This window comes from Bidens hawaiensis, unplaced genomic scaffold (assembly GCF_021521415.1).
Source record: "Bidens hawaiensis isolate Kalapana, Puna unplaced genomic scaffold, B.hawaiensis_p1.1 tig00056649_1, whole genome shotgun sequence".
Lineage (NCBI taxonomy): Eukaryota > Viridiplantae > Streptophyta > Magnoliopsida > Asterales > Asteraceae > Bidens > Bidens hawaiensis.
The window spans coordinates 8,911-22,233 of record NW_027500195.1 but is presented as its reverse complement, the minus strand read 5'-3'; the positions used below and the strand labels follow the sequence as shown (position 1 = coordinate 22,233).

General features: G+C 33.5%; 1 protein-coding gene across 1 annotated transcript; it reads left to right on the top strand.

The window, feature by feature from the left end:
* Nucleotides 1–3,960: 3,960 nt before the first annotated feature.
* LOC143601534 (acyl-CoA hydrolase 2-like) lies at nt 3,961–11,838 on the top strand. The gene is made up of 17 exons (XM_077078921.1): nt 3,961–4,040; nt 4,152–4,244; nt 7,680–7,747; nt 7,845–7,926; nt 8,214–8,260; nt 8,718–8,843; nt 8,995–9,072; nt 9,421–9,508; nt 9,643–9,755; nt 9,937–9,999; nt 10,062–10,117; nt 10,386–10,490; nt 10,578–10,634; nt 10,733–10,834; nt 11,153–11,201; nt 11,295–11,363; nt 11,453–11,838. The coding sequence occupies exons 1-17, from the start codon at nt 4,022–4,024 to the stop codon at nt 11,528–11,530; spliced, it is 1,293 nt and encodes a 430-aa protein (XP_076935036.1). The 5' UTR covers nt 3,961–4,021; the 3' UTR covers nt 11,531–11,838.
* The last annotated feature ends 1,485 nt before the right edge of the window (nt 11,839–13,323 follow it).

Sequence of the window (13,323 nt, the reverse complement as noted above, 5' to 3'; positions counted from 1 at the left end):
TTTTATATTATATGATTATATATCCATAAACTTTTTATTGTTTTAAATTATGTTATACTTGACGAAAATCTCCTTCTGTTTAAGGATAAACTCATACTGCATACGCGGGCTCGACTAAATGGGGACTCAACTCATATATGGGAAGCTATGGAGACAAAGATCATCCAAGTAGCAAAGGAGACTCTCGGGGTCACAACAGGAAAGTCAAGTGGGCATAAGGAGTCTTGGTGGTGGAATGACGCAGTGCAAGACAAGATAAGGGACAAACAAGGATGTTTTAGGGAGCTAATGAGGTGCACGAATGAGGAGGAGCGAGTGGATTTGAGGGACAACTACAAAACGGCCAAGATAGAGGCAAAGAAGGCAGTGGCGGAAGCAAAGAAGGCGGCCTTTAAACGGATGTATGAAAGTCTAGAAACAAAAGAGGGGGAACATGCTATGTTTAAGATTGCCAAAGCCAGGGAGCGTAGAAGGCAAGATCTAGGACCGGTGAAGTTCATAAAGGATACAGATGGGCATGTACTGGTCAAGGAGCAGGACATCAAGCTAAGATGGCAAACCTACTTCCACAATCTTTTTAACAATGGGAGAGCTTACCAAGAAGAACATGACAACACAAACTTTCATCGACAACAATCGAATAACTGCTACTGCCGACGAATCACACGAGAAGAGGTGAAGGACGCACTTAGGAGGATGGGAAGGTCTAAGGCGGTTGGCCCAGACAACATACCCATCGAGGTGTGGAAGTGTCTGGGGGAGGAAGGAGTCATGTGGTTAACTACTCTGTTCAATAGTATTCTCAAATCAGGTAAGATGCCTGACCAGTGGAGGAGCAGCGTTGTAGTTCCTATCTATAAGAACAAAGGAGACGCTCAATATTGTGGTAACTACCGAGGAATCAAACTACTAAGTCATACTATGAAGCTATGGGAAAGAGTGATTGAGGTTAGACTTAGACGAGAAACTCAGGTTACGGTCAACCAATTTGGCTTCATGCCGGGCCGTTCCATCACAGAGGCAATACACCTTATAAGAAGATTAATGGAAAAGTATAAGGAGAAGAAGCGTGATCTACATATGGTGTTTATTGACCTAGAAAAGGCCTACGACAGTGTGCCACGACAGGTGCTCTGGGAGTGCTTGAAGGGTAGAAGAGTGCCCAGGAAATACATAGAGATAATTATGGATATGTATACCAGGAGTGAAACAAGTGTCCGTGCGCCGGTGGGGGATACTGATTTCTTTCCTGTAGAGGTAGGTCTTCACCAGGGGTCAGCGTTGAGCCCGTTTCTTTTTGCAGTAGTCTTGGATGAGTTGTCAAGGTCGATTCAGGGGACTCTCCCGTGGTGCATGATGTTCGCAGACGATATTGTGTTACTTGCTGAGAAAAAACAAGATCTAAACATGAGGCTTGAGGAGTGGCGAACAACCTTAGAGACAAAAGGTTTAAAGATTAGCCGATCTAAGACGGAGTACCTACACTGTGATTTTGGTGAGATAAACGACAGTGAAGACGCACACATCACAATTGAAGAGCAGGTGGTCCCGCAGGTAACGAAGTTCAAGTATTTAGGATCATTTGTACAGAGCGATGGGGAATTAGACAGTGATGTGACCCACCGAGTTCAGGTAGGATGGTGTAGATGGAAAGCAGCCACAGGTATATTATGCGACAAGAGTTTCCCGACTAATCTGAAGGGAAAATTCTATAGGGTGGCAGTTAGACCTGCAATGCTATATGGAACAGATTGTTGGGCCATCAAGAAGGCACAAGTGCGGAAGATGGAGGTAGCAGAAATGAGAATGCTACGTTGGATGTGTGGGCACACAAGGCTAGACAGAATAAGAAACGTTGTGCTTCGCGAGAGATTAGGAGTGGCGAACATAGCAGACAAGATAAGAGAGTGGAGATTGAGATGGTTTGGACATGTAAAGAGAAGACAGACGACGAATCCTGTTAGATCCGTAGAAAACATTACTATAGAGGGGAGGAGGGGTAGAGGACGACCGAAATTGACTTGGGATGAGAGGATTAGGCATGATTTGATAGACCTAAACCTCTCCGAGGACATGGTTGAGGATAGGAATTCGTGGAGAAGTAGAATTAAAGTTAAGGATTTTTAGAGAGAATTGAATACCTTAGGGCTTAGACTTAACTTATTTAGGTCACATACCATAATGGTATTTCCCTTACATATTTTATTATTATTATTAGCTTTTATATTGCGGTTAAACTGTGACCTTTTTATTAATATTATTATAATTAGTAGTAGTTTTTTATATAACTGTTAAACTTTGATTTCCTTTTTTTTGCTTCATACACATGTTCTTAGAGCTGAGAGTCTCTCTGGAAGCCACCTCTTTATTCCTTTGGATAGAGGTACGGTGTGCCTACATCCCACCCTCCCCAGACCCTACCTATAGCTCTGCTGTCGGTGGGATTTAACTGGGTATGATTGATTGATTGATTGATTTTCTAAAAAAAAAACATGTTACATATTTTAAGGTGTTTACTAATTGATTTTTAGGGTTTAGGGCTAACACCGTTTAACCGGTGAATTCACGTCGCTTCGTAAAACGTCATAGCGAAACTAACCGATATCACTCAAATTAGCGTCAATTCGTCGCCACAACGAACTTAACCGATTCCGAACAGATTCGTGTCACTTCTCTGCCACAACGCACGAGTTTTGTTATACGAATTTAGTGTTAGTATTTAGTGTCGGTACCTTACCGAACTTATTCATCACCGACTTGCTAAAAAAACCATTGTTTCAGCCTTGATATCAATGTATTAAAACTGAGCTTTAACTCATTTCAGTTTGTTGGTTTAAACCGATATTTTAGAAAAAAAACGCCGGTTCGATGTTCCAACAAACCGTCCAAAAATATTAGGCTCAAAATACAGATCTATTATGCGAAACCCTGTATTACTAGGTCAACCAGCCAATACAAACCGGTTTTTAAAACATTGCTTGATATTTAGTTCATAGACGACATTGTTCAAAGCTTCAAACATGTTTTAAATGCTAAAAGCCTAAAATACAAACTATCAAATTAATCAACTTTAATATAATAATAAATTATACCCGACTCCATACCAGATCTTTTCTCATTGTCCCCACATTATACCAACGATATCAACCTAATTCGTGTCGCTTTGTAACACATCATAACAAACCTAGCCGATATCAATCAAATTCGCGTCAATTCGTCGGTGCCGCAACGCCCGTGCTTTGCTAACTAATTTATTTTTAAAGCATAGTGCCGATATCTTAACGAGCTTACCGACCAAATTTGGTGAATTAAACCACCATTTCAGGCTTGATATTTATTTCATGGACAACATCGTTCAAAGCTTCAAACATGTTTTAAATGTTAAAAGCCTGAAATACAGACACCAGAATAGTCAACTTTAATGTAATAATAATAATAATAATAATAATAATAATAATAATAATAATATATACCTGGATCCATACCGGATCTTTTCTCACTGTGCACACGTTATACCCCAACGATATCAACCTAAGTCGCGTCACTTCGTAACACGTTATAACAAACCTAACAGGTGTCAATCAAATTCGCGTCAATTCATCGCCGTAACACGCCATAACGAAATTAATCAATATCGACCAAATTCGTCACTTCCCCGCCACAATGCACGTGCTTTGCTAACCAATTTATTTTTAGAGTTTAGTGTCAGTACATTAACAAACTTACCGACCAAATTCAGTGAATAAAAATTATAAAACCACCGTTTGAGTCGTGATATTTATTTCATAGACGATATTGTTCAAACCCTCAAAACATGTTTTAAATGCTAAAATAATACAAACTGGTCAAAATAGTCAACTCAATATAATATAATAATAATAATAATAATAATAATAATAATAATAATTTATACCAGAATCGTACCGGATATTTTATCATCTATTCCCACTTATAATAATGCCGACGATATAAATACCTAAAAAAACGGTTTCGTTCCCAAAAGTTGTGGTCAACATTCAATATGTTCAGCTCGGAAGCAGGTACGTGATTTACAAGCCCTAATTTCCTAATTTGTTCCAATTTTGAATGTGTTATGAATTAATAAGTTGATTTTGTAATTGCTTGTGATGAAATGGATGATGAATGAACAGTGATCGAGTTCTTAGGCGGCGTGCCGTTGCTTCAGAGGCTTCCGAGTTTATCGCTAAGGAAAATTGCACAGGCTGTGGTTGTTAAACGTTATGGTAATTGTTGTAGGATGATGTTGATTTGTTGAATCTGATGGTTTGATAGTCAGTTAGTTATCTTAGTAGCAGTAGGGTTTTTTTTAAGAGAGTATGTTGTAGGATGATGATTTTTTGTTGAATTTGATGGTTTGATAATCAGTGATTCTAGTAGGTTTTTTTTTTAAGAGTATATGCTGTAGGATGATGATTTTTTATTGAATTCGATGGTTTGATATAATCAGTGATTCAGGTAGCATTTTTTTTAATGGTAATATGCTATAGGATGATTAATTTTTGTTGAATTTGATGGTTTGATAATTAGTGATTTTACTAGATTTTTCTTTAATATGCTCTAGGCTGATGATTTTTTTTGTGTTGAATTTGATGGTTTGATAATCAGTGATTCTGGCAGTAATTTTTTGGCGGTAAAATGCTCTAGGATGATGATTTTTTGTTGCATTTGATGGTTTGATATAATCTGTGATTCACGTAGCATTTTTTTAATGGTAATATGCTATAGGATGATGATTTTTTGTTGAATTTGTGGTTTGATAATCAGTGATTCCAGTAGTTTTTTATTTTATTTTATTAATATGCTCTAGGATGATGATTTTTTGTTAAATTTGATGGTTTGTTAATCAGTGAGGCTATGTGTAGTGAAGGGGCTACAAATGGGAGCGAATTGTGACACGTGGCGTCCAGTCAGCAAGGGGAGAGAATTTGTTTTTGGGGTGTAATGGTGTAGGGGCTACAAATTGGGCCCACAATATCTTTTTTTATTATTTTCTTTTTATAATTAAACTAATCAAATAAAAACCAAATTCTTCAAATAATTAAATAAAAATGCATTAAAATTAAAAAGAAATACAAAAAAATTACATACCTACAAATATAAAAAAACATATAGCTCGGTTGGCGTACATGTTTAGGTTCGGGTCGGGAAATTGAAACGGATAGCTCGGTTGGTTTAGGTTCATCGGGTTCCATTGTAAGTTCACGTTCGGTTGGTTTTGCGAACCATGATGTTGACCGAAAGGAGGGAATGGGTGGTTCGGTTGGTTCGGGTTGCTTCTAGGATTCATTTTGCATATACATATATACAAACACACAACATATATACATATACATATACATATACATATACATATACATATACATATACATATACATATACATATACATATACATATACATATACATATACATATACATATACATATACATATACATATACATATACATATACATATACATATACATATACATATACATATACATATACATATACATATACATATACATATACATATACATATACATATACATATACATATACATATACATATACATATACATATACATATACATATACATATACATATACATATACATATACATAGGGGAGGGTTATCCTAAAAACAAGTAGTTTTCTAGGAAGACTAAGAATAAATCATAGCCATTGGATCATGTTAATCAATGGTTGAGATTTAAAATTATCAAAAATCGTCATAGTTTCCTAGAATTACTCTTTTACTATTATAACCGACATAGTTTCCTAGATTTGTTCTTTCACCATATGTTGTAACGCCACATGTCAAAAATCTATTGGTTCTTATCATTCCTAGGAAACTCTTTCTTTTTATTTGAACCCTTTTCCATATACATATATATATATATATCACACACACAACATATATACATATACATATACATATATACACACACACACATACATATAATATAATAATAATAATAATAATAATAATATTTCTTCTTCTTCCACGGCGATAAAAACACCCCGCCCCGCCCATTTTCGTTCAAAAATCGCCCGGGGGGCGGTGTTCGCGCCCAAAATCGCCCAAATCCACGCCCCATTACACATAGCCTGATTCTAGTAGTTTTTTTAATGGTAATATGCTATAGGATGATGATTTTTTGTTGAATTTGATGGTTTGATAATCAGTGATTCTAGTGGTTTTTTTTTACGTTTTTTAAGAGAATATGCTGTAGGATGATGATTTTTTATTGATGGTTTGATAATCAGTGATTCAAGTAGCAATTTTTTTAACGGTAATATGCTATAGGATGATTATTTTTTGTTAAATTTGATGGTTTGATAATTACACTGTATTCTTGAGTTTTTTTTCCATGGGATAAGAAAGGAAATGATAAGATTTTAGTTTGAATCTTAATTCTTGAGTTTTTATTATAAAAGAAATGATAGGAAATGATAGGAAAACTTGGGTGTTTTAAGTCCCAAAGTTTTCTTGCCAATTTGGCATGATTTGGAAAGAAAGGAAAGGATAAATATTTAAAATTACCACTTTACCCTTCAATCTACATCTAATAATTGTTTTAAAAAGGCTATATTTGTAAAACTACACATTTTTTCTTTTCCTTTCCTTTCATTTAAACTAAAGAATGTAATTAATCATTTCTTTTCTTCCCCTTTCTTTCATTTTTCATTAAACTTGAGAATGCATTATATGCATCTACTTTCTTTTCTTCTCCCATCCTATCCAATCTTATACTTTCCTTTCTTTTAATTAAAAACTCGAGAACGCAGTGTTAGTGATTCTACTAGATTTTTCTTTAATATGCTCTAGGATGATGATTTTTTTTTGTTGAATTTGATGATTTGATAATCAGTGATTCTAGTAGTAATTTTTTTGCGGTAAAATGCTATAGGATGATGATTTTTTGTTGCATTTGATGGTTTGATAAACAGTGATTCTAGTAGCAATTTTTTTAAAAGGTAATATACTACAGGATGATTATTTTTTGTTGAATTTAATGGTTTGATAATCAATGGTTCCAGTAGTTTTTTATTTTATTTTATCTTATTTAATATGCTCTAGGATGATGATTTTTTGTTAAGTTTGATGGTTTGTTAATCAGTGATTCTAGTAGTTTTTTTTAATTTTTTCGTATGCTCTAGGATGATATTTTTTGTTGAATTTGATGGTTTGATAATCAGTGATTGTAGTTGATTTTTTTTTAATTTATTTTTATGAGTTTAAATCCTTATGTAACAAATAATAAAAGAGTAGCGTAAAAGAAATGTTTTAAGCTCTGATGTTATGAATTTGATGTTTTGATGATTAGTGGTTTGGGAGAAAATCAGGGTTCAAGTTTATGTGCTTGTAGAATTTTGTTGAATTTTGAGTAATATTGATTCCTAGAATTTTGATTAGTGTGTGTGGTGTTGGTGGATGGATACAGACTTAACTGTGGAAATGCAGGGTTGATAGGAGACAAATTTCGTAATCAAGTTATGACTTATAGCAGTATAATTAATAAACTCTGCTCATGATGCTAGTTTGAATGGATACAAAATATTTATATTGTAAACTTTGTTATTAGAATTATGTGTTTGGACATGTTAAATATTAAATTAAAGAAATATCTTGTAGATGTTTAATGACTTATTAGTTGTAATTTCGTTTTTTCAAGAACCGCAAGAATATGTTGTTCGAGAGGGAGAGGCCGCAAATGGAATTTACTTCATATGGGAAGGCGAGGTAACTTTGCTTTTGTGTAACATGTGGCTTGGTATTTTAAAATTTAGATTCATATATGATTTTGGCTTATACTATTATGATTAAGTAACTTTTGCAGGCGGAGGTCTCTGGCTATATTCATGGAGATGGGCATAATCGGCCAGAGTTCCTACTTAAACGTTATGACTATTTTGGAAATGGTGAGAGCCTGATGTTTCGTAATCATATTCTTGCTTATAAATTGTTTAGGGTTTTGATTTTTCACAATAATTGTATGCATCAATAGTTTGTGTCCTTATAAAACAAGGCATTTAAAGATGAATATTCCATGATGATTCGTCACCATCTTTAAGTTTTATGTACTTTTTCTTTCAAAGAAAAAAAATATAGCTTTTTATACGCATAATGCTGGTAGATATTTTTAATGTTGTGCTTTCTAGATGCACAGTCTTGAGCCTAATAAGTTTTTATATTAAATGTATTGCAGGGGTGCCGGTCTCTGCGCACCAAGCAGATGTCATTGCTCTCACTAAGGTTTTTGCATATATTTTTTTTCCTTTCTTTTTATGTACTTTCTCAGTTTGGTTGTTTTCTCCCTTTAATGGGTCTGATGTTGTCTTAATCGATAGCCTGCAATAGAGGTGTCAGTTTAGACTTAAATACTTTTAACAGGTCAACGGAAAAGTTATCTAAATATGGAACGGTCAAAAGTCTCCCAAAGTGCATTTTTAATTCTTAAAGCCTCATGAATCATTTTATTTAAAATTAGCTATCAGCCTATTAATGAATAATAATGTCATTTTTCCAATCATATATGACTGACCAGTTACTAATTGTTTTACAAGTTGGACGAAAAGTGTGTGGGTCAATTCAATGTGGTTGACCGTTTCTACTTTCTACCCAGAATCTGTTTGACCCGTTACCAATCCTACCCGACCCGTTTTTCCACTTTTAGTCATGAAGCATGTCTCTAACTGGTTTCTCGTGACAGCTGACCTGCTTAGTGCTGCCCCATGAGCATTGCCATTTGTTGCAATCAAAATCAATCTGGAGTGCAGAAAAAACTGCTGAAGCATGCTCACTTGTTGAGAGCATATTGCATCTTGAGCCTATAGAAGTATGTAAGCAAGATTTGGAATATTCACATTTTTTATGATTTTAGCAGGCTAGAGCGTGCTGTATGCTATCTTCTTAGCAGCATCAAGATGTGTCTGTGCAGTATGTTCAAGAAACAAAAATAACTTATATTTGTTATGATTTTTATGAAGGTCAACATATTCAAAGGGATCACATTGCCTGATGCTCCACGATTTGGGAAAGTGTTTGGAGGACAGTTCATTGGACAGGTATTAGATGTTATCTATCAGCAGTATACAAGATCATCGCATATGCACCTTCTTTTCGTTCTGTTATAAATGTTAACATAATAATAGGTCCAACACCTTAATTCTTTGTAGAATGATTCAAAATAGAATTTGTTAAATGTTTAGTCAAATTGATCATGAATACCTGAGTTTAAATTTAAAGAAAACAAGTATCTGGATTTTAATTAATTGAATGTGAATATATCAACTATTAACAAGCTAAAGATCAGAAATCAGATTTTTTAATGATAATTTTTCATCACAGTTCCATAAGAAAATACAGTTTCATTTAGATATTTTATTTATTTCTAAACACTTGACTTTATGCAGGCATTGGCTGCAGCATCAAAAACTGTTGATTCGCTCAAGATTGTTCATAGCTTGCATGTTTACTTTCTTCTTGTTGGAGATCTTGAAAGTGAGTCCTTTTGTTCGTATTTTTTGGATTATGAGCAACCCTATCTAATAACCTGCTATCATGTATGTTGTATACTTGTATATTGTTCAATACCTATAAGTATAATAGTTATTGCAATTTGTATATGTTTGCAGTTCCAGTCATATATCATGTTCATCGTGTGCGTGACGGCAATAGTTTTGCAACCCGAAGGATAGATGCGATACAGAAGGGAGTTGTGGTTTTCACAATGATTGCATCATTTCAGGTACTTTACGGTTTTCACAATGATTGCATACAGCCAAGGTTATTGTTAAGACACATTTGTGACTAAAAAAAATTATTCTAAGTTTTGTTTTCAATGTTTATATGTCGATTAATAGTTGCAGAAGTGCAACTTAAATTCTTTCCATATGTTTTATTGATCAAGTATGTGTTGCTATTTACAGAAGGAAGAAGTAGGGTTTGATCACCAGTTATCGTCAATGCCAGCTGTCCCTGATCCAGAAATGGTACCAGAACTAAATTGCTCACTACTTAAAATTGCTATTTTCATTAACTCTGATATTTGCAGCTTTTATCAATGGAAGATTTGCGGGACAGACGCCTTATTGATCCTCGTCTTCCCATGTAAATTCCAAATACTTTCTACAAGTTGCATTATTGTATAGATTTGAAAAAAACAAGCAGGTCAAAGTCGGTTCTTGTGAAATCAGTTTATTTATGTTTACGGGTCAGGTTGACCTAAAACACAGAAATAATATTGTTCACTGATAAAGTGACTCTTTGAATAAAGGATTTTGGATACTTTTATGCATTAAAATACACTTTGATCGGCTGTTGCCCTGTTACGCAATACCACACATAAGGTGTGTAACAACTGCATTTATTGTTACAGAACTTACCGTAATAAAGTTGCATCAGCAAAGTTTATCCCGTGGCCTATTGAGATAAGGTTTTGTGAGCCTAGTAATTCAACCAACTATGATAAACGTCCTGCAAGGTCAAACATTGTTCTTGGAAACATAACTGATCTTTTATCTACTGCATTGACTTTAATGTTATTCAGTGTTTTACTTTTTAACTGCAGTTTGAAGTACTGGTTTAAAGCAAAAGGAAAACTCTCAGATGATGAGGCTTTGCATAGGTGAGTAGTCACTTTTACAGCTCTATATTAAGATTTGTATCTACATCTGTCATTCTTGATGTTAGTAATGAAGTATCTGCAAATGATTTATTCTGCAGATGTGTTGCAGCATACACTTCAGATCTCATATTTTTAAATGTGAGTCTGAATCCTCATCGTGCAACGGGCTTGAAGACGTCCTCTGTTAGCTTGGATCACTCGTAAGTATTCGGGAGTTTTAACTATTGAAACAGATTGTTATGTTTATTACCTTCTAATGTATATATTATTATGCCTTCATCATCTATAAAGTGCACCTGTATTTCCGTCTTAAAACGGGTCAGGTTGGATTGACCCGTAATACTAAAACTTTTTCTAAATAATCACTGTTTCAAATAGGCATATTAAAGTTACTGCCACAAGTTGTTGGATAATAGTTTTACACCAAGTAATGTGGCATCACTGCACTTGGTGCAGATGTTATACATTCTTTCGTAATAGTATTGATCTTGTCTTGCTAATTTTTTTTAATATTTAAGGATGTGGTTTCACCGGTCTATTAGAGCAGACGAGTGGTGGATGTTTGTGGTAAGTGCCAATTAGAACACAAGTCTATTGTCTTTTTTGGCTTTCGGCTTTTACATTTACTTTTTCTTATACAAAAATCACTTTGTTTTACAGATATCTAGCCCTACTGCTTACAATGCCCGTGGATTCGTTAGCGGGCAAATGTTCAACAGAAAAGGAGAGGTATATGACAACACACCAATTTTGACCTCAAAAGTCAAAGAATAATTTTTGTTCCCAAATTAACCTAACTTATGTATGTTTGTATTCAGCTTGTTGCAACAATAACTCAAGAAGGGTTAATAAGGAAAGCCAGAAGACCACCATCTCCTGCTGCATCAAAGTTGTAGAGGTATGATGCACCCCACTTTTACGAAATAATTTGTCATCATGGATGTGTCGGTTTGAAGTTGTAGGATAAGTTGTTTCGGATGTCTAAATCTTTAAAAACAAAGGGAAATTCTATCCAAATTAAGCATTTAAAGATCCCAAAACTGCGGTGGGATCTTTACCATTCTTTTGACATTTTATGTAACAAAGGATTATATATATTTGGTATGTGTAGAATTGGAATGAAATGAGGTATTGCATTTATAAATAAACTGTTCCTCTTATGTATTCTGTAGTGGGTGCTTCAAGAATCCATTTTCTTTAGACAACCATAAAAATGAAAAATTAGAGAATAATTTTCACATTGATTTAAGTAGAGACACAACATTTTATATGTTTGTGTTATAAGTTATAACTTATATTGAATGTCTAATTCAAAATTGATGAAGTGAAAATTCATATGTGAAATTTACAGATCAATATTAACATGTATATTGTAACACTAGTTTGTGAGTTAATATCAATTTACTTGTAAATTCTTACAAGTATTAATTCACTTGTGAACTCAGTAAATTCGCGTGTACTAATTTTCTAATTAAAAAATAAAGTAGTAGATGCAGTATAGAATGAGCACTTTTTGACTTTTCTAATTCTTTGACTAACTTTTTTCCTTCTTTTTGAAAGAGAATTGTTCTATCGAAAATCCTTCAAACTTCCTTCAAACTAACCGACATTTTTAATTTTTACCAATAATATGTTTATAGGTAGAAAAAAGTGTAATTAAATATTAGTTTAGAGGATATATGAGTTACACGGTTTAAATAAACTGACAGTCAATCCCAGAATCTCAATAAAATTCATGATTAGTATAATGAATCCGTACAAATGTCCAAGTGATTCAAAACATAAAACTGGAGTTTTGTTCTTCAAAAGAATATGATAAACTTTATATATTTTAAAATGAATAAATGAAAACCGAAAGACTATAGCCATAATATTGGGTTTAGCTTTGGACACAGCATGATCAAACAATATGTCACAAAAAGAAATACTACAACTCGTTCTAAATTAACTAACATAATTGATCATTTGTATCTATCCTCAATACTAAATAGTAATTACTATGACAATGTTTTGTCTTACTTTCACATTAATCATCACAATTTAAAACCAACTAATCCTTAAAATCATTCATTACCATTTATTTTTAAGTGATAACAATCAAATATTAATTTCAAAAACAAAAATAACTAAATTAACTAAATAAATACTATTGTACAACGGCTCTCTCTTAACAATGTATGATAAGTTTATCGTTTTTTATATTCACTTAATTATTAAGTAGTATTATTTTTCATTAGTTACCTTTATATTAGACAGGCCTCAAATTAGTTTTACTATATAATAAGAAATATGATCAATTTATATAGTTAAAAAATTGCGTAAAGTTAAATGATATAACTATGAATAATTATAATCCAAAAGGGACAGTGACATAACATATCAAAACCACATAGGTAGTTCAACCAATAGTCCAATACCTAACACAAGTAGAACCCCAGATTGACCAAAGATCAACCCGACTTATTTGATTGTATTTTGCGATGCATGCGAGCTTTCTTACTTCATAACTCCAAATTTCTAAATAAGCCAAAAAAAAAAAGAAAAGAAAAAAAGAAAAAAGAATGAGATGCTATTTCTAAATTTCGAAAGGAAAGAATTTACAACAATCGTATCTAATAAAATCTCACAATTAACAAAACTATTGGTTGCGCTTGAGGAGGGTGGAATATAAATCGCAAAACGGGTTTTC